The following is a 22,703-nucleotide window of genomic DNA, read 5'->3' as shown; positions in this document are numbered from 1 at the left end:
GGCTAACCTGTTTTGAATGATGAAACGATTCCTGTCAATGAGTAGTAAAATGCATTACAGGTGTACAGTCGACGGAACGATTCAGTGCTTTCATTGTGGGTTTGAGTTCTATACGTAGGACACATGCAGTCATGTGCCAACTAGTACCAAGGCATGGAAAAGCAGTTTATAGCTATATCTAATGTGACTCATCATCTGATTTTGAAAAAAATGTGATATGATGATCATGATTATTGGAAGCTCAATTGGAAGACAATGGCTACAGTACAAGAAAAGCTCTGATGGTAATAAGGTTAGTGGTGAGTCAGTATTAGGGCTGGGCGGTATTGGAGTTTCGCTTCACGATATATCGTGCAGAAATATATCACGATATTACTATTTATCGCGGTTATTAAAGATGACTGCTATATTAGAGTAGTTGACTGCTTTATTAGGGTATCTCGAACCTAGCTGACTGTTCTATTAGAGTATCTCGATCTTTGTAAAAAAAATTGACTAGCTAGTACTAGGTCCTTGTTTGCAGTAGTATCACGTGATTATTTGAGGTGCATTATAACAACCTTAAGGGCTTAATAAGCTGTCACAAACACTAAAAATCGTAATAATATCGATATCGTGATATTATCGTTTCACCGAAATCTACGCGATACAGATATCGTTTCATTGCAATACCGCGGTATTACTATAATACCGAGAAACCGCCCAGCCCTAGTCAGTATAGCTAGTCAATGTCTGGACATTGAAAATAGTGAAGTATCTGCAGGTCTACAGTGAGGCTGAGGTTAATATCAAACCAGGAAAATATTTCAAAAAGATCGAGATTCTCTAATAGAACAGTCAAACACTCTAATAGAAAAGTCATCGCATGCAACAGAGAGAATGAGAACCATTAAGTGTTTACTCCAGAAACCTAATATATTCTAGGCATGGTGGTGCAAATGCAAATTGCATCATATTATACTGAGCAGTTGCAGTCCTTTGAATACCAATTACTAAAACTCAGATCTATCATAATAATTATTTTTATCAATAAATATTTGCATACAAAACTACAAAAATATTAGACAATAAAAAGGCGTAGCCGGAATCTGGGGCCAGGTTGGCCTTCCAAGCATAGCTAAGTAAAGATCGACATACTCTAATAGAACAGTCATGCTAATCTAGTAGTCAGACAAATCAGAGTATTCTGTAGCCGCTATTCTAATAAACTGCTGAAATCCATCTCATATTCAATTTCAGAGGGTCTAAAGTGTAAAATTTTCCTGGATGTTACATATTTAGTAGAAAGCTTAATATTGTGATACCCTAATAGAGCAGTCACCCTAAAGCAACAGTGGAATAAATTGTTGAATCACTGTCAGGTTTAATTTCAGAGGGTCCAATTTTCAAAATAAATTACTTTAAGGTATTCCCTTAGATCGGCATGCTAGTTGTAGTGGTTTGTAGCTACACCCTGAAGAGCCTTGCTACACTACTGGCACCAGGAAGTTGTCAAATAGTAGTGTTGCCACCATATATATTGGTAGTTCAAGATAACAAGGTGGTGATAATTATAGCCAATCAATTTTATCATCGTTTTCATGATAGTAGCACCACTTAGTATAATGATGTGGGAAGGCCATAATTAATTTATGTGTTCATGGTTTATAGTGGTGGGCACAATTCAATCCCAAAGTAAACTGTGAGATTTTAAGGTTTCTATACAGTGCCAACCACTTGTCTCAACTGTAGTAAAATGTGCTTATAACACGGTTACTTTTACTTGAGGTATACATCCAACTTCAATATTTTAACTTACAAGGAGGATATGCATGTTTGTCATGTAATAGTTAGTTTTATATCATTATATATGTTCATATCGTGACATAAACCTTGATTATATATGATATGGAGTTTTTCTATATTGTGGCAGCACTAATGTCAAGCACATCAACATAAGTGTAGCAAGATATTTTTAGATAGGGGTGCTGTAGGGTTGGGCAATATTATTGCATTTTCTGCATAATTGCTAAGTGAAAACCATAATGACTATGCTAAAAAAGATATTATTACTTATTAGGACCAGGTCGCATACAACCAACTACATACACCAATGAGACAATCCCCTGACTAGGTAGTGCATGAAGCACTATTGAAATTATGATCCAAACTCAACACACTCAATATGTCAGAATAGTGACTTGCAGATATAACGCAATAGTGGCATCATAACTAGAGGTCACTAGCAGCTAAGTGCTGGTACATCATTGGTGTGACAATGGCACAGTGATGTGTACACAGTATATGCATACAAAACATACAAAAGAGAACTATACATTATTGCAGTGTTGTATGCAGCAATACATTATTGGCAATATCATTGAAGATGAAAACTATTCAGCTATGCAGCCAGTATACAGCATAGTATCAACATCAACTAGAGGTCACCGGTAACTGAATACGGCAATGGCACAGTGATGGGTATGCACTACATATAACACAACTTGCAGGAGATACACAATACTGTAGTAGACATTAGAAGATGCCAAGCCTTCTCACAATTCCCTAGTGGTAAGATTCATGTAGTATCCATGGTAAAATTAGCTATTTGGAATAATGGCTATGTTAGTGTGCGAAGCATGCCAACCAAGGAGAGTCTGGGGGCATGCCCTTCCCCTAGGAAACTTTTGAAAAATAGGTCTTCTAAAGGTGAATCTGAGAGTGTTTTTAGCAGATTTTCAGTGGAAATAATCGAATTTCAGTTTATATCATTAAATTTTACTTTTTCATTATATCAAGACTGATTGTAATATGCATTGAGTAGCTATCATGCATGCAGGGGTGGTGGAGAAGGAGGAGCTGCAGCCCCTGTGAAAAAGATTATGGAGGGGCTTAGCCCCCCTGAAATTATCTGTAGCTGTGATGGAGAACCTAGTTTAATAGCATCATTCGAGATACTCTAATAGAGCAGTCACAGTATTCTTTGAGGAGCAGTGTAGCAAGCTATGTGTGTAGTTATAAATAAGGAGATATAGTGTAGTTGGTAGAGGGCAACTATTGCCAGTAGGTAATTACCTTTTTTTTTGGTCTTCGACTTACAACTAGGCTATGGAATCACCAAGCTAGACCCCCAGCCCCCCTAAATATAGGTGTCTCTGCTGCCTCTGCATGCATGCATGATAATCTTTCCATTTGTAGCTACCAAGCATTTAGATATAGCTAGCTATATACCATAATGCATCAGCTCCTCTTAGCCATGCTCTAATCAGCTTAATCTGTGAGGTAGAAACCATGTATAGCTAAGTAGTAGCAAGAGCGTAGTAGGGTACTACATGTAGCTAGTCCACTGGCAATTCTTAGCAAAGTGCAACTACGTATATTTGCTTTTATGGGCTTTCTGAATTTGCTGTTGTGATAGTCAACTTGTTTCTAGATCTGCTGGGTTGTCACTGAAGACTGATCTGTAGCTAGCTACAAATGCCAGCACCATAACCTACAGCATGGGGTCATATCAGAAGGTAACTGATACAGATCTTACATTCATAGACAAAAGTGGGTAATATGCTATGGCTTCCTTATGAGACTGTAAATTACCAAAAGACTACAGTTTGCTAAAATATGGCTGAGTGGGTAGCTACATAGCTATTATACTGAATAGGGATGGGCAATTATTCAATTATCATGACAATCGTGATTATTTTATTGACAGTAATCGACATCGTATACTTTTCATTGACTAGTGATAATTGTAATTGGCAATAATTGTGTAATAATCATGATAGTCAGAAAAATATTTGTAAATTTTCAATGTAATTTTACAGTTTAATGGACAATTTATGTGTTTAGTGTTTTTCATTAGTTGGCAATAATCGTGATAATCATGACATTTGTTCATGACAATAATCGTATAGTAAAATATCAATATCGCTTATCACTAATACTGAAGCAGATAACTAACCAACTAACACTTTTTGAATCATATAAATTATGAAAACCACACCAATCTCCTCTTATAGCCATAGTGGAAAACACTGCTAATAAACAAAACCCACAATTAAAACTTTTGTAACTATAGATGCAACCCACAATTGGAACCTGTTTTTGGAAGAACTCTTGAGGAAAAGGAATCTATACACTCCTAGAACAGAGTTGAAAAATAGGTGTAGTTACATAGACATTATTTGTGTTGGCAATGATGCATAGTCCCTGAAATAAGTCTGGTTTTGATACACATAGAAGATATAGAGTTTTATTGGCCATGAACTAACTTAGAAAGGAAAGCGGGGGGCTACAGCCTCCTTAGCCTCTCCCTCCCCCCCCCCCCCTAAATCTGCCCCTGAGGTGAACCAAGACAGCCAAGCCAGCCAGAGCTTAGTAAGCCAGGTGAAGACAAAATATACAAGTATTAAGCAATACAAGAAAATATTAAAACACATATCACACTCTTTACAATACATTTACATTTGCAAGTAAATAATACAAACAGACATACTGTCCCTTGTCTTGTGTAGCTGGCATGGCAAACTTCCTTCATATTGGTGTTTGGCGTGGTCACCTTGGTTACCTGCTTAATCACCTTTATGTGAATGAATCCACTGGCAGCTGGCATGGCGACTTGAGGCTAGTGTGCCAGCTGGCAACACTTTCAAAAATGAAATATCAGTCAGTAGTTCTTCGTCTAGATTGCTGCAACTGGTCAATTAATGGGCATCATGTGCTAGATGTTTTGACTGGTGTTAAATACTATCATCAGTGCCACCCAGAGAAATTAAAGGGCCCAGGGCAAAGAGTTAAAGTGGGGCCCAATGGGCAAGGAGGTTTCCATTCTGAATTACAACTTCAACCAAGCTGTAAGTTGAAGACCCAAAAAAAGTCTGACAATGGCAATAGCTACCCCTCACCAACCATATTCCTTTATTTATAAACTTGCTACATTGCTCCTCTGAAGAATACTGTGACTGCTCTATTAGAGTATATCGATCTTTAAAACAGGTATTCAAGGGGGCCTCCTGGGGCCCCTTTCAGTGGGGCCTGGGACAAAATTCCCCAGTTGCCCCCCCCCCCCCCCTGTGGGCGGCCCTGACTATCATCATACCATTTATATCACCTCCACGAAACACCCACCCATTATGCAATTGTCTCTTAATTCAGCATGGAATCTATTTCCAGTAAGCACAAAGCCTTAGGCCTTGTAGCTTTCTCAAACATTTTTTAAAAATTATCTATTTCATTATTTGAGATAATTTCGACTGCATTTCTTATTATTCTTAGTACTTGGTTGTATAATTAGCATTTTATGGTGACTACAGGGCTGATACAGACACTAGAGAACTGGAACTGAAGGTCTGACAGCAACTTGTGCTATAATTACATGACAGTATCTTATTTGGATACTGTAGGCCCATAATAATGCACAAAATAATCTTGATTAATAACAAATTTTGTTTCTCTTACCAGACATGGCAATAATTGCAATTATTGCACAGTCACCTTGTCGCAATAATTGCAAGTAGAAATTACCAGTACCGCCCAACCCTAGGGTGCTCTATAGTCTATTATTGGTTAGGCAAGGAACAGTGAAGAGCAAAAAAATGGTCAATGCCTGCTAAGAATGGATGCCCTCCATAAAATACATTGTATCACTGATAAGCACATAAAAATCCTTACTGACAATACCATACTTGCTACATTGCTTCTCTGAATATTGTGACTGCTTTTATTAGAGTATTTGACTGCTCTATTAGAGTATCTCTATATTTTTTTACAATTTACAATCAGAAAATTGCAAGGGGGATTCTGAGCTCCCTTACCCCTGGGTTACTACGCCTATGGTCAAGATACTGTAATATGGCAGTCGAAAGTTACCTCAATAATGTAGGCTCTATTTTATCACCACACAGCATAAGGTGAAGGGTTTTGAGTGTCATTTCCAATAATGTTGAGTCACATCAATGGGGGTTTAGAAAACCCGGACTGGACCAGGTCAACTTCTTGAAGTAAGCCAATTCACACAATAGCTATAACATACAATTCATGCAATAGCTAGCTATAACATACACTCTTCACCATGTAGCGACTGCCAAGAACACAATTAGCTAGCTACGATGGCTCAGACTGCAACAGCGATCGCGCACGAAACTTCGATAATACAACCTAACTAAGCTATTAAAATACTTTTTACTATATTTCACTACACAATCGCTACAAAGCTACAAGTTCTTTCTGCTGTACTCACTGTCATGAACTGACTGTATTTATATTACTTTACTGTTGTAATTATAGGAGTTGTAATTCTTACGCATGCGTATGAGTGTATGCTATGTTTTCGTACATCATGAACAGTGGATGACCTCGTTGTGTTGTATCCGCGGAATCGCTAGCCCTCCAACCCCCCGCCAATCCAGAACCTGCTGTATTGTGTGTTAGTCACGACATTGGTGCTGTGACCAGGATTTCTGATTGGTTTTGCTACTTCGTAACCAATCCCGCAAACGTCGTGGTACCGTGGCATTATTATTAACGGTACCCATCAAGGCAAGCCAATCTTACTGTTGATAAGTTCTTTCTGGTATTTCTTCGCAGATGGAAGGGCTAGACAAGTTAAAGGGATCTTGAAAGGCATATCGATCCCATTTAACGCGCCTTTATAGAAAGTTGGAGGAACTGAATCTCTCGCAACCCGCGACTGAAGAGACCATCACTGCTGTTACTTCTCACCTCGACCAACTTCAGCATAAAGCTGAAGCAATTCAATCTATAATGGAGGAGCCATCGGACATAGAAGATGACGTACTGGACTCATTAGACATTCAGGATATGCTAATTGAGAGAATGACTCATCTTAAACGTTACTTAAAGAAGGCTAGAGCAACAACTGTGACTCACTCGACTACTGAGACCACTGCCAGAGCAACTGCTAGTCATCTGCCAAAGCTTGACTTGCCAAGATACTCTGGGTACCCACTAGGCTGGCAGACTTTCTGGGACTCCTTCAAGGCTGCTGTCCATTCAAGCACGCATCTTACTGGTATTGAGAAATTCAATTATCTACGTGGACAGTTGGATGGCAAAGCTTCCAGAGCAGTTAGTGGACTTACCTTAACAGATGCCAACTATGAGCAGTCAGTTGCGCTCTGAGAATCCAGATTTGGAAAGAAGCAATGCATCATTAATGCACATATGCAAGCTTTGACAGACCTTCCTACCCCGTCCAACAATGCAGCCAGTCTCAGCCAACTTTATGACACTTTGGAAAGCCATATATGAGGATTAGAGACATTGGGAAATACTAAGGATACATTTGGAGATTTTTTAATTCCTATCATCTTCAGAAGGTTACCATCAGCTGTCAGACGAAACCTTACACATGACCACACCTCGGAGGAATGGAACATAGATGAAGTGCGCAGGGCTATAGAGAAAGAGATCATTGTACTGGAGTCTGGTCTAGACAATCAAGGTGACAGTGGTCGATTGACCGTCACAGGATCCTTTCTCACAGAAATACGTAAGGGACAGTCTGGACAGCAGTTAGCTTATAAGAGATTTGTGAGTGCTAAACCAACTTGTGTTTATTGTAAGGGACTGCACAGCTCAGCACAGTATAATGTTGTAGTGGATGTAAAAGCACGGCTAGAGGTGGTAAAGAGGGAGAGGTTGTGTTTCAATTGTTTTGGGCAGTCACAGGACAATGAATTGTAACTCTAAGAACCGGTGTAGGTTGTGCCATAAGAAGCACCATACTACTTTATGTGGAATGGACAATCCACTTATCAGTGGTGCTACAACTGTAAGACAACAGAATGCCACATCACAACCCCCACAAACCAGCCTAGTTTCACCTCCTCTAACCAGTCAAGCTCCACAAGGTTCACTGAACCCTGCTTCAAACAGTTTTGTCCCCACGCAACAACACATTGGTGAATACACAATGGCTACACAACCCCTGCTTGTTGTTAAGTGTAACCCTCAGTGTCTATTGAAGACAGCCATTGCACTTGTTAGAGTTGGTAATAAACGCATTTCTGCAAATGTACTATTTGATGAAGGAGCACAAAGGTCCTTTGTTACTGAAACCTTAGCTGCTCAACTAGTTGCAAGCCCACATCACAAGGAGAGCTTAGCAATTTCATCATTTGGTGGATCAACATCCCTTAACAGTCAAGTCAGTTTGGTCAATTTTATCCTAGAAACAACTGAAGGTGACATCAAGATTTCGGCCATAGTGGTTCCTAAAATTTCCGCACCCATCCAGAATTTTGTGAGGTCAGACTTGCACAACCTTCCTCATTTACGAGGCTTAACACTGGCTCACCCAGTTAGTTCAGCAGAGAAGTTTGAGATTTCACTCTTGATTGGAGTAGACTATTACTGGGAGATCGTGGGAAACCATATAGTACGGGGACGAGGTCCTACTGCTATGCAGTCAAAGTTGGGATACTTACTGTCAGGACCACTACCAGTACAATCAGAATCAATTGCCGGATCGCTTCACTCCTACACAACGCAAACATCTAACATTGAAGTTTCTGATTATCCAGACTCGATCATGAACGATTGTTCCCCTCTTTCCCCAACCCCTCCACCAGACACAGCCGATAAACCTTCAGAATCATTTTTGCTCACATACCAAGAGAACTACATATCACGAGATACAGATGGGTCATACATCATACGATTCCCTTGGAAGGAGAACTATCCATTCCTCCCTTCCAACCTAGCAATTTGTGATCGTCAGACAAGAGTCCTGGCCAGAAGATTAAGTCACCAACCATACAGGCCTGCTTCCACTTTATGGGAATATTATTGCTGATCAGCAATGGAGAAATTTTATAGAATACGCCCCAAGCCTGAGTACCAAAGAAAGCCATTAATACCTCACCACCCTGTCAGAAAGAATTCTCCAACTACTCCCATACGAATTGTCTACAACTGTAGTTGTCACCAGTCACCCAGACATGCCAGTTTGAATGACTGTCTAATAGTAGGTGATTCAGCTCTGACCGATCTCTGTGCAGTGTTATTGAGGTTCCGTTTGCACTGCTATGCCCTGTCTACGGATATTGAGAAAGCATTTCTCCATGTGAAGCTTGACAGCCAAGATAGAGATTTTACAAGATTTTTGTGGCTAGCAGACCAAACTAACCCAGAGAGTCCGTTTATCTCATACAGATTTAAAGTTGTACTGTTTGGCTCCCCGTTTATGCTTAACGCTACATTAGACCTCCATCTCAAGTCATTTGATTCACCAGTGTCTCATGATATGAAGAAGAATTTGTACGTTGACAATATCATTTCAGGTTGCCAGTCAGAGGAAGAAATTCTGCAGTACTATACAGAATCTAGAGCCATTATGAGTGATGCCAAGTTTAACCTGCACTCGTGGGCATCAAACAGTCCAAAACTGCAAGAACAGGCACAACGAGATAACACATTGGATGCTGACACCATGGTCAACGTACTTGGATTGAAGTGGAACACATGCACTGACACACTCTATCTTTCACGATGCCAAATCAATCACTCCCCTGTGACCAAGCAAAGTGTCCTGCAAGCATCATCCAAACAGTATGACCCTCTTGGGTGGCTATCCCCTATTACTGTTCGAGCCAAATTGTTGATGCAAGAGCTATGGAAGCAACAAGTGAGATGGGATGAACCGTTAGAAGATGACTGTATCATTAGATGGAGCCAAGTAGCTGCAGACATCGAAGAAGTTGCAGGGATGGTGATGACACGTAGGTACTCTGTTATGTGTACTAACCAATGTGTATATTTACATGTATTTGCTGACGCAAGTTTGAAGGCTTATGGAGCTGTAGCTTACCTCCAGAGTGCAGACCAAGTAGATTTGTTGATGGAGAAATCCCGAGTGTCACCTCTTAAGGATACCACATTACCCAGGCTTGAATTGCGGGCAGCAGTCATAGCCGCCCACCTTGCCAAGTTTATTGTTTCCACACTACAGCCTCAATTGGGTGAAGTGAACATCAGACTGTGGAGTGACAGTCAGATTACCTTGCACTGGATATTTAGCAGTAAGCAGCTCAAACCATTTGTTGCCAACCGGGTTAAGGACATTTGCTCCCTGTTTCCTACCTCCGTGTGGAGTTACTGTCACACTGAAGATAATGCAGCTGATCTGTTGACTCCAGGCATAACACCATCTCAATTATGTTCATCGTCACTATGGTCTCGAGGTCCAGCTTGGTTAACCACAGAATCTGATTGGCCTCAATGGTCACCCTCTTCTATCCTTCATGTTAACACAGATGAGGAAGTCGAATCTACTACCGCTGTGATGGAAATAGCTACTGTCCACAAGCCAGGCGTGAATCAGTGTATCGACATCAGCAGGTACAGTACACTAACTAAGCTGTATAGGATCACTGCATATGTATTACGCTTCATTACCAACCTGAAAGCCACATCGTCCAAAGTGACTGGACCACTGACTGCAACAGAGCTCAACCAATCCCAGAAACTGTGGATTACAGCTACCCAGCAAGAGATTTTCTCCAATGAACTCACCAACCTTCAGTCCAAGTCATCTCCCCGTCTTCCTCTAGTACGTCAACTCCGTCTTTACCTAAACAAGCCAGGTATCATCTGCTGCGGGGGGAGGATACATAATGCGCCAGTTTCCCATTCAACCAAGTTCCCTTTCCTACTGCCAAGGAGACACAGGCTTACTGAACTCATTGTCCGCGATATCCATGAGAAGCACTTTCTCGCTGGAACAAACAGTACTGTAACATATATCCGACAAAGATATTGGATACCTGCTACCAGACAGTGTGTTAAGAACATATTAAGGCATTGTGTTGTGTGCAACAAGTTATGTGGAAGCCACTACAAGGCACCCAATCCAACACCACTTCCAAAACACCGTGTATAGATGATGGAACCATTTACAGTGACTGGTATAGACTTCACTGGAGCCTTATACATTCAAGCACCAGAAGGGGAGAATAAGGTTTATGTATGTTTATTCACGTGTGCCAGTACTAGGGCTGTTCATTTGGAAGTGGTGACGGATCTTTCAGAGGAAACGTTCCTTCAAGCCTTTCGCAGATTCTCAAGCAGGAAATCCTTGCCACGAATTGTACTGTCTGATAATGTGTCGACCTTCATGTCAGCTGCTGATGATCTGAAGGCACTGTTTGAGTCTACTGGGGTACAGGAAAGTCTAGTCAATCAAGGTGTAGAATGGAGGTTCATTCCCCACCGAGCTCCCTGGTACGGAGGCTACTGGGAACGTCTAGTCGGATTGACAAAGAATGCTATTAAGAAGACACTTGGTCGTGCTTTTGTCACATATCCAACTTACAGACGTTAATTGTGGAGATCGAGACTCACCTAAACAACAGGCCATTAACATACGCTAGTACAGACTACAATGATCCGGAGGCTCTGACACCGTCACATATACTATATGGTAGAATCATCAACACCGTACCACATTCCTTGACTGATGAAGAAGAGTTAAGTGATGAGAACTTCCAAGAAGCTGGTCAAAAGCTGCATCATACCTTAAGCAAGAAGGCTAAAACTCAAGCTCTGATCATGCAACACTTCTGGAGCCGATGGAAGAAAGAATATTTGACGTCTTTAAGAGAAACCCATACTACTAACACTGGTACTGATAAGGAACGAATACGGGTAGGAGATGTGGTGATAATCCATGATGATAGTCCTAGACTGAAATGGCATCTTGCAGTAGTACAGGAGTTACAACGTGGAAATGACAGTCTTGTGAGATCAGCCATGATTCGAACTGCCAATGGCATTACTAACAGGCCCATCAGCAAGCTCTACCCACTAGAGGTCAATGCAGGAAAGAATGCAATTGAGGATGATAACGATGATCAAGTTAGCACACCAGAAGCCGAACCACTGTCATCCTCACGTCCTCCAAGATCAGCTGCAGTTAAGGCCAGAATGAGAATCTCTGAGTGGAGTAAAATCCTACGGGGCCCGGAGGATGTCATGAACTGACTGTATTTATATTACTTTACTGTTGTAATTATAAGAGTTGTAATTCTTACGCATGCGTATGAGTGTATGCTATGTTTTCATACATCATGAACAGTGGATGACCTCGTTGTGTTGTATCCGCGGAATCACTAGCCCTCCAGCCCCCCGCCAATCCAGAACCTGCTGTATTGTGCGTTAGTCACGACACTCACATGACTGTTACACACACTAGTAACCGCCCGAATTTATTAGAATCATGATTTACAAAGTGAAAGGAACTAAGGTAACAACAAACATCTGAATTTATTTCGGTAGTGATGAATGAGTAATGCAGTATTTATAGCTACATGTCAAAGTAAGCTTTAAATAGAACAAAACCTTACTACTCCAGAAATCTCTATATAGCTAGCTTCCCTGCATGGGAACTAGCTTACCTTTCTTAGTTTAGCCAGTCATCCATGACCATTCCTTTACATAAGTTCGAAGGTTTTCTGTTATCTTAGTTCCTTTCACTTTGTATATCACGATTCTAATAAATTCGGGGGGTTACTAGTTTGTGTAACAGTTGAGTACAGCAGAAAGAGCTTGTAGCTTTGTAGTGATTGTGTAGTGAAAGGTAGTATAGAAAGTATTTTAATAGCTTAGTAGGTTGTATTATTGTGGATGAAGTTTCGTGCGCTATCGCTGTTGCAGGCTGAGCCATTGTAGCTAGCTAATTGTGTTGCAGGGTGGCTACAAGGTGAAGAGTGTATGTTATAGCTAGCTATTGCGTGAATTGTATGTTATAGCTATTGTGTGAATTGGCTTACTTGAAGAAGTTTACCTGGTCCGGTCCGGGTTTTCTAAATCCCCCACATCAACTAGTTCTTAGATTGATTTGTTTTGAATGTCAGCCTGCTAAGTGTGTGTGTCTCTTCATGTTAATTGTCATTGTGTTCAGTTCTTCACATAGTTCTCAATGACTAGTGAAAGCACTATAATGTCAACTATACTATAATTATAGGTAAAAAATTACTGTTATTTCTTTCCCAACTACTCTCTGATAGTGTGAAACATTAAATTGTACTAACAACATATCGGTGATTGTTCTATTAGGGATAAGTACATTGTGTGAACTTAGTGATTGTCATTTTCACACTGCTGCGGAAAGGGTATCTTTAATCTTCCAATGTTTAAACTTCCTCATCAGTAACTGGTTTTCACCCTGATGTTTTGGAGCCAGCCTATTGCCACATAATAAAGATTCATCTAGATCATCATTCAATTTGGCCATTAAAGATTCCCTGAATTGGAGCAGTCTCCTTTTACAATTGTGATTGTAAAGATGTACCGGAAGCAGTTTTCTATGCTTTATCTGCTTCATTTTGCCACTTTTAAAACATTGTACATAAGGTTACTCTGTTAGTCCATTGTTTTCAGAAAAGTGTGTGCGTGTGTGTGTGCGTGTGGGTGGGTGCGTGCGTGCGTGCGTGCATGCGTGGGTGTGTGATTTTGAGTTCATCAGGCATAAGTTAGTTTGGTAGCTAAAAGTTGATCACATACTTACGTATTATTGTATGTAGTCCTCAGACTACTGGAATTTGAAAATCTGCAAAATTAAATATTTATTAGCTGGATCCCTGAATCCGGGATCTACTTTCCAGTGGAATGGAGAGCCCGGCCCTAAGCATGCCCCTGTGTGATATTAGTGTTTAGCAACCTGCAAATCTCTATCTATTGGCTTGTAGAAATTATAATATTACGCTGCTTTGACTCTAATAGTAGATCACTGGTATGAATGCTTAAATGAGTGATATACAATTGCTGAGTGATGTATTTGCATGATGTAAAATTATAGTCAAAGTATACAACAATATGATGTAAAATTAATGTGTATCTGTTCTACTGCTTTACAGTGACAAGTTAGAAAAATACATGATACTGTATTAGTGTGTATGCTTTTTTTACATTGCACAACATTAATTTTGTGCACTTGTAATTATAATTCCATGTTTTTCAGGATTCAAATCATCGCAGAATGTTTGCTAATCATGGTGCACAGCTGGTATCTTCAGTTCTACCACAGCAAGCCAGATCTACAATGCCAAGAGCATTTTTGCCACGAGTACATAGTGTTCAAGAGGTATTAATGCATACTATAACCTCATGTAAATATTAGCTGTGCAATACACATCTATTACTGTATTATATGTATGTCAGTGCAGCCCAATTAGCTAAATGTATGATATGTGGATCTGCGAAAACCCGACACAATCGTGCATTTTTTGAATTCCTGTTTATTGAATATGTATAATCCACTTAACAAAATGTACTCTCTCGCAAAGTTTCAGCCTCATATGCCAATAACTTTTGGAGTTACAGCCCTACAAAGTAGCAACAACAGAAATATGGATTTGTACAGCAAGTATTGGGAAAATAAATTACAGGTACTAACTAAAATGGTTGTAACTTACAAATGGAATGCTGTACAGAGATAAATTTACTCCATCATGTCTGGAGGAATTGATCTTGTATCACTTTTCTTCACTGCATGCAAAGGCAAAATTTGTGAAGAAAAATTGATCACATACCATCTCTTTGATGTAATACCATAACATTAGTGTAATTGAGTCTACTGCAACAAAACGAAGATTTTCAAACTCCTTTTGAGTAGGTGAATAAGATGATATCCAGGTTTTTATTGTTAGTCCCTTTCTTTACTAGAAAAACAGAAACCTTACAAAATTAAAAAAATTATATTTCACCTATTGTATTCAATGCTTTATACAGTAAAGTTGGATTTTCACAAATCTAGTCACACACATATAATATACACCTGTTATGAAGTTCAAAAGCACCACGCTGCAGTATATAACTGATTATATAAGTGATATACCATGTCTTCTGTGGTGAAACTTCACACATTCTGTGAAATCCATACCTAAATGGTAAACAAGTCTCTAATAACAAGTGCCTAAATTCAATCAAAAATTATTCACCCTGAGTTGCTATATAAGTGATTTTTGATGAACTCTTGTCTCCTTCATGGATCACTCAGTAATCACGAGTATATGGGTGTGGTACCACTAAAGACTCTGAAACGTCTCATGCAATAATGATTTCTATTGACTAACAGGTGCTGTTTCACTATAATTGCGTTTCATCTACTGGGATGTAGAATATGCCAGTTATAACATGATTACTTGGGATATGAGTGCTGCATGCTCTCTGGAGTCATATTCCTTGTAAACGTGATATATAGTCACACACACACACACACACACACACACACACACACACACACACACACACACACACACACACACACACACACACACACACACACACACACACACACACACACACACACACACACAATTTTTATCTCAAACAGCACTATTTTTATGTAGGAATCTTCCAAAAAAATGACACACGATGCCTAAATTGCTGTCTTCAAAAATCATCTTAGAGACATATTATGCAATGAGCAATGAAAATCACCTTTACATAATAATATTAGTCCATCTAATATCAAATACTGCATTAAAAACAAGAAAACACTAATAGGCAGCCAAATATAGAATTTTTTTAAAATGCTAAAACTAGGATTTTAGAACTGCTGCCTGCATGCCTGCCTGCCTGCCTGCCTGCCTGCCTGCCTGCCTGCCTGCCTGCCTGCCTGCCTGCCTGCCTGCCTGCCTGCCTGCCTGCCTGCCTGCCTGCCTGCCTGCCTGCCTGCCTGCCTGCCTGCCTGCCTGCCTGCCTGCCTGCCTGCCTGCCTGCCTGCCTGCCTGCCTGCCTGCCTGCCTGCCTGCCTGCCTGCCTGCCTGCCTGCCTGCCTGCCTGCCTGCCTGCCTGCCTGCCTGCCTGCCTGCCTGCCTGCCTGCCTGCCTGCCTGCCTGCCTGCCTGCCTGCCTGCCTGCCTGCCTGCCTGCCTGCCTGCCTGCTTGATCATAGTTGCAAGCCCAGAGGCCAAAAAAAGCAGCCCACGGCTACCATTTTATGCTACAATAACAAACTTACCAGTGGGATGTTCCTTTTAGGATTTCAACGAGTTTGTGCCCTCTGTACCTTGTCTTCCTTTTGTCTTCAATCAGGCTCATCGTCTTCTTGTTGTTGAAATGAAACCATATCAAGGCTTTAATTTTCCTTATCAACACTTCCTTGAGCAGCATAATTAGACACTGCAAACTTATTTAAGTGCTTTTGCTCAGTACATACTAGGGACCAGTCTATTTTGCTTTTTTTTCCACCTATTTTTCTTTCCAGCAATTCTTTTATTTTTCACCTATTATGCTCCATATTTTGCTCAAGAATTATAAATTTTACCCAGCACTGATCTTTGTTAATTGAATATTTCCAATTGCAAAGCTACAGTTTTGCCTTAAAGTGACTGTTCTATTAGAGTATCTCGATCAGCAATTACTTCTAACATGTAAAGCAAGAAGCTAGCTAATATTGCTTAACATGTGTGACTGTTTTATTAGGGTATCTCAATTGTCACTTGTTGTTCCAGTAACAATTAGCTACGCATTGTCGATATTTTAGCGCGTCTGACTGTTCTATTAGAGTATCTCGATATTTTGTGCAATTTTTATGTCCACTTCACAAAAATTGCACCTATTATGCCAGCATTTTGCTCATTGCTTTTACCCACCCATTATGCCAAAAATTTTGCTGGCGAAATCGATGGGTCCCTAGTACATACCTGCAACTTCTCGATAGGTTTAATGCCACACTTATAAATTAGTTGAATGCAATTTTAGTTGATTAATAACAATCAATCACCGAAACCACATCTCTTACAATCAATATCACAATGACACACCCCGTCATTGTTTGCATAACTGTATTCATAATGCTAGCACAATGAAAATATGAAACAGTGGCACACCAGCTGCCTGACTCGACAGTGTTGGGCATAACGTGTTATATTTGTAATGTGTTACATAATATTATTACTTAATGCAGTAACGAAGTAATATAATGCGCTACATTTCTTAGGCTAGTAATATCTAACAGGTAGTTATTTTACATAAGTAATGCATTACTAAAGTAGCACAGTACTACTTGTTATTGTGATGTTATTACCTAATGAAACACCAAATTACTTAACCAGCGCATTACTGTAATATTATTACATAACAAAGTACTAACACATTACTTAACTAGCACATTATAATAATATTATTATTACCTAACGAAGCACCTTTATACATTGTGTAATATGTAATATAACATATGTGACTGGATTTTGAAAAAACGATCCAAATCGCACATTAGAAGTTTAGAGATAAATGGTTTTAAAGAATCCAAGCCAGCATAACTCTCCAAGGATAGCAAGCACGCATACGAAATTTACACTAAAGATGCATCAATCTATTACTTTTCAGACCACTTCCAATACTTGTAGCTGCTGGTAGAGTTTCCTGCCAAATAAGATAGAAAATCTTAGCAGTTGGACGAGTGAGGTAGTGTCACGAATGCAAGGGTGGGGTGGGCAAGGGTTAGACCTCAAAATGGAGGCAGACCACAATTGGAGTCCTGAGACAAAATTACAGGGCTGTGCTGGCTCCTTAGTGGCTGATATGTAGGAAAATCCACAGAAAGATGTCTGGCCAACATTATCAGGCTGTCCACCAGTAAATCACTAATTTTTGCCAAGCCATGTCTTTCACAAGGCCAAAAACTGCCATTCAAGCTCTACACACCACCCAGAAAAGACATCTGTTGAAACCAGCCTCGAGTAGTTTGAGTAGTACTGAGTGTCAAAACTAGTAGTACAATAGTGTAGCTATTCACTGGAGGTGTTAGTTTGATTTTGCCTGATGCGCGATTTGGATAGGTTTTGGAAAATCTGGTCACATATTACTAGTTACTTATAAATTGAAGTAATATATAACTGTAACATGTTTCACTGCAGTGGTAGTAACAAGTAATAAGTAATATATTACTTTTTAAAAGTACAACACTGTGACTCGAGATACTCTAATACAGCTGTCACCCTAATAGAACAGTCACATGTGTATAGCTGCATGCTATAACAAAAAAAACAAAATAGTGTATTAAAAGTTATTACTTAAAAGTGAAATAAAAAGTAGTGAAACAAGAGATGGATGATTGCATTACAGCATAGCTCAGTGGGAAAATCCCTACTTTGGCATTCAACAAAAAGATTGTTATAACATGCCAATGTAGGGATTTTCCCACCGAGCTACGCTGCAATACCATCATTCATCTCTTGTTTCACTATTTTTATCACTTGGGTCCTTTTAAATCAATAAATTTTAATATACTAGTATAATATGTGACTGAATTTAGGAAAACCGTCGATATACGCACAATAGTACTTTAGTAATAAAATGCATTTAAAAACTATGGGTAAAAAACGCAAACCCCAGAAAAAATATGCAAGTTTTTATTGCCTCACTGGTGGGCGAATTAAACCTCCAATGGATAAATCCTGGGAATCATCGTGTTCGCCTGTTCATAGGGAGTACAAAAATCTTTGTTTCATCTCCATACACAACAGGATTTCAAAGTTACAGACGTTTGTTTACGTTGCAGTGATGAAAGAATTTACCGACAATTGTTTTTCAGTGAATTTGCCTTCCTTCTCGAACGCAGAAACATGACTGGGGCAAAACCTATACCTTGGTGGATGCACAAATTCATGGCAAACGCAATGAGCCAAGATTCATTTCCGTACACCATTGTATCAGTAATTTATGATGGTTTATGTAAGCGCCTGTAGATTCTTTTCTCGATAGCTTTTGTACATATCAATATATTTGCTCGTACAGCTGTCTAGTGCTATATTTCCAATGCTGCTTAGCTTATGAAGCTAAAACTTAGCTAGTCCATTCCTCTGTTCCTGTAGAAAACAAAGAACAAATAAAATGCATTTTGAGAATAGTGCGGATATCGATGATTTTCTAAAATTAGGTTACACATATATGTGTGTGTGTGTGTGTGTGTGTGTGTGTGTGTGTGTGTGTGTGTGTGTGTGTGTGTGTGTGTGTGTGTGTGTGTGTTACTGGATCTGCAAAAACCATGCATTTTTGAATTCTTTTATTTTTGAATATTTATAATCTACATAGCCAAATGTATGCTCTGACAAAGTGTCAGCATCGTATGCCTAATAACTTTTGGAGTTACAGCCTTACAAAGTAGCAACAACAGAAATATCGATTTGTACAGCAAGTATAGATAAATAAATTACAGATGCCTACTAAAACGGTTGTAACATACGAATGCAGTAACTTAAAATTATGTGACCGAACTTGCAAAAGGCAAGGTATCTTTTTCACACACAAAATTTGACCCATTTTTTGAACTTTGAAGCTTTGTAACTTTTTGATCATTTCATATAATTGCCTAAACGTTTCCATGCATGTAGCTACTATATTTGGCTGCAGTGTGATACTAAGAGCAAGTTAATCAGTGTAAGGAGTCAAGTGTTACATCATTCTGTTTGCTGGTATGCAAAATGTGTAAAAACATACCTTTTTGCAAATCCAGTCACATACAGAGTTGATATTTGCACCATCATGTTCATCATAAATAGGAGAATCGATTGCTGGGTATGTCACCTTTCTTCACTACAAAAAAAGATTGATCATGTGCAATTGCTTCAATGTGATGTACAGTACTGCCCAGAGGTAACGTTACAATCCCTCGTGGGTGCTCAAATCCAGGCCATGACTCAACACAACGCATGACTGGAATACATCACATGCAAAGGCATGCAGTTACTGGAGCAGCCCCCCAAAGGAGCTTGTGTGTCGTGGCTATACATGGTGAGTTAGTTAGCACACACATGCCAAAGAAGTCGCAGGTCAAAAATTGGCTACACGAGGGTCAACTGCTCGTAAGTGTAACATTACCTATGGGCAGTCCTGTAAACAAATGCCCATAACTCATGTATCCATTAGTCTACTGTAACGAATTAAAGAGTTTTGAACTCCTCTTGAAGATTATATGTAAGGTTTTACTGTTATAATTAGGTGACTTAGCAAAAAAATGTGGACACAACTGACAAAAGCACCAATTTTTTTCTGTGAGTTCCTTACCACATTAGATTAAAATTTTTGATAGGATCCAACTCAGGCATGCATGCTGGGAAGCCATCCAAGGCTCGGAAATATGCCTTTTTGCAATTTTGGTGTTTTACATAGTAATTTGAAACTGTAGAATGACCTAGAGTATTTCAAGTGACATTAAATTATAAAGGTGTCATTAAATTATATCATTAAATTTAAATATTTATCAACTCATGTCTATGTTTTTGTGTTTTATTCACAATTACTCTATTAGAGCAGTCGGGCAGTCCTGTAGATAAGCACATCTCCACTCTGCGTTTTACATTCACTTGAACCACAATCACTTAAAGAATGCAATAATCCACCATACCACCACCACAAGTATCCCTAGGCTGTGTTGTGCAGTGCATATGCACTCTCCTCAAGCATGTATGTATTATGACAGATGGAATCTTTAGATTAGCTCGCTCTGAAGTGTACAATTTCTGGCCTAGGGGCCCAGATCTAGGAATGTTCACCCCCTCAGAAATTTAACCATGTCCTTGCTTATAGGAAAAGCTAGTAGTGTACATTTCATCAATTGTTTACTTATGATACAACAAACATACCATAACAAAGATAAAAACAGCAAGGAAAAGAACTAAGCTCTTCAGAAAACTAATCATGGTCAAAATTATATTTGCAGGACTGATTTATTGAATGTGGGAATTTGAAAGAATAAAACTGCTAGGACAGTCATCTATAAAGTAGTAATAAAATTACCATGACCACTGTGGTAGTTGAACTCTTCTTTGCATGTGATTTCAGCACAGCTATCTTACCCAATATTGTATGCATACAATTGTGCCAAACATGTCATAATTGAAATTCTACACTTTTGATTAACTGATTGATGAAATATTACAGTTCTGTGTTCTTTACATCCTAACCTAGCATGTCAAAGCAAACTATGTGTAATCTTTGGCTGCTAAGTTTCACGGTAATGGTGACTAAAGATCGAGATACCCTAACAGAGCAGTCACTATGTACGAAACATTCTAATAGAGCTGTCACACATGCTTTTAAGCTTGAAATTCTGCAATTAATTTTTACTAATGCTCAGCAAAATAGAAAAAGTTCAAGCAAAATATTGAATAAAATAGGTGAGAAATAAAAGAATTACTGGAAAGAAAAATAGGTGGAAAAAACAAAATAGGCTCATCCCTAATATCTAATAACTGTTTTAATATATTTTTTGAAACCTCAGCTTGGCAAAACATGTTGATCATAATATCTTATCAGTCCTTGTCATTCACTGTCCAATGCGAAATGCATGCATTTACACTACATGCAAATACACTAATTTACAACCTTTAACGCACAAAATCTCTACAACACACCATGCAACAAAAGAAAGCCCTTGAATTTCTCTATCCAATTCCGACCATACAAACAGGAAAATATTGCCATAACATTATTTACTGCTGATGATTACATAATATGTGATCCATACATTAAACTACGGGAAAATTTAATTATCATGGCGGGAAATCCCAAGTCGACCAAATTTGCTAAATTTAGTATCACTCTATGCAGTGAAGGATGCTTAATAAGACTCTGACTGTACAAATTGTTAAACAGGTTAGTTTACAGATGTATGTTGAAAAACATGTGTTATTCAAGCATTCTGAATACGTAAATTTTGTGGTACAAGGCTCCTTTTTAGCTTCCCCTTTGTTGCTACACCAAGAACTTACACATAACATTACATATATCAAATCGCCAAGAATTTGATAAACCAAACTTTGTATTTGTCAACCACAGTATACAGAAATTATGGCACCTTGTCTAGAAGATGGTGTTATTTTATATGAAACGGCTGTAACTTATTCAGAAATCCAGAATATCTTACAAACGTTTTGATATGAAATGTGACAAATAAATTACAGGTGCTTAAATAATCAATCACAACTCACTGCTAAAACATGCTACGAAGATGCAACTTGGCTCAATCTGTTTACTATAAGCTAATAAATCTATCAAGGTATAGTGCATTCCTTGTACTCCTCCATGTGGATAAAGAACAAGGCTGTTTCAACTTGAAAACTACGATTAATTTTATTACTGTCACATCATAAATAAATGCCCATAAATTCAAGAATATTCATAAAACAAACATTTGCTTGTATGATCATGAAACAAATGTTTCTTACTCTTCAGTGAGTCCGTTGGTATATATAGATTCGATTGATTTGAGCTTTGCTTCAGCGTAGCAAAGCAATTAAAACGTGCATTAAAATTTTCAGTATAATTATATTTTTGTGGCAAAGTATATAGATTTTTGCAAAAGCAGTTGGTTTTTGCTCAGTGAGTCACATATATGCACTGGCTTTCTTTAATCTAAGGTGTGAAAGTGGTACATGCATGTACGTATACCACTTTCACACCTCGCTTCAACAGGAAGAGAAAGTGTGCAAATGCCATATAGCACTGCTAGTAGGGATCAATGCAATAATGAGAAATAGAGGTAGTATATCAAAGACTCCTAGGAGAAACTATATTTTGATATGCAGTACCACCTCTATTACTCATTAATACATTCCAAGCATTCTCAGAAATCATTACATTTCTTTGATAAAACTTGGTGTTTGTCTAAAAACTATGAACGCTGTGTTATTCACCAATAAATTTCAGTTTATCCTTCGTCACATCCATCCATCCCAGAACTTTACTTTGTGCCTTTAAGGT

General features: G+C 38.9%; 1 protein-coding gene across 3 annotated transcripts in view; it reads left to right on the top strand.

Moving 5' to 3' along the window:
- Positions 1 to 22,703, top strand: part of LOC136267732 (E3 ubiquitin-protein ligase NEDD4-like) — a 330,028-nt gene that overhangs the window by 120,234 nt on the left and 187,091 nt on the right. For all 3 annotated transcript variants that reach the window (XR_010706728.1, XM_066062892.1, XM_066062891.1), the window contains one exon: positions 13,955 to 14,077. Coding sequence is in view for 2 of the 3 variants with exons in the window: in XM_066062892.1 (XP_065918964.1) it covers positions 13,955 to 14,077 (123 nt within the window). In the remaining variant the exon portion in view is untranslated. The remainder of the gene's footprint in view (positions 1 to 13,954; positions 14,078 to 22,703) is intronic.

The sequence above is a fragment of the Dysidea avara genome, chromosome 9 (assembly GCF_963678975.1).
Source record: "Dysidea avara chromosome 9, odDysAvar1.4, whole genome shotgun sequence".
In the NCBI taxonomy this organism is placed as follows: Eukaryota; Metazoa; Porifera; class Demospongiae; order Dictyoceratida; family Dysideidae; genus Dysidea; species Dysidea avara.
This window is presented reverse-complemented; position numbering and strand designations above follow the sequence as displayed.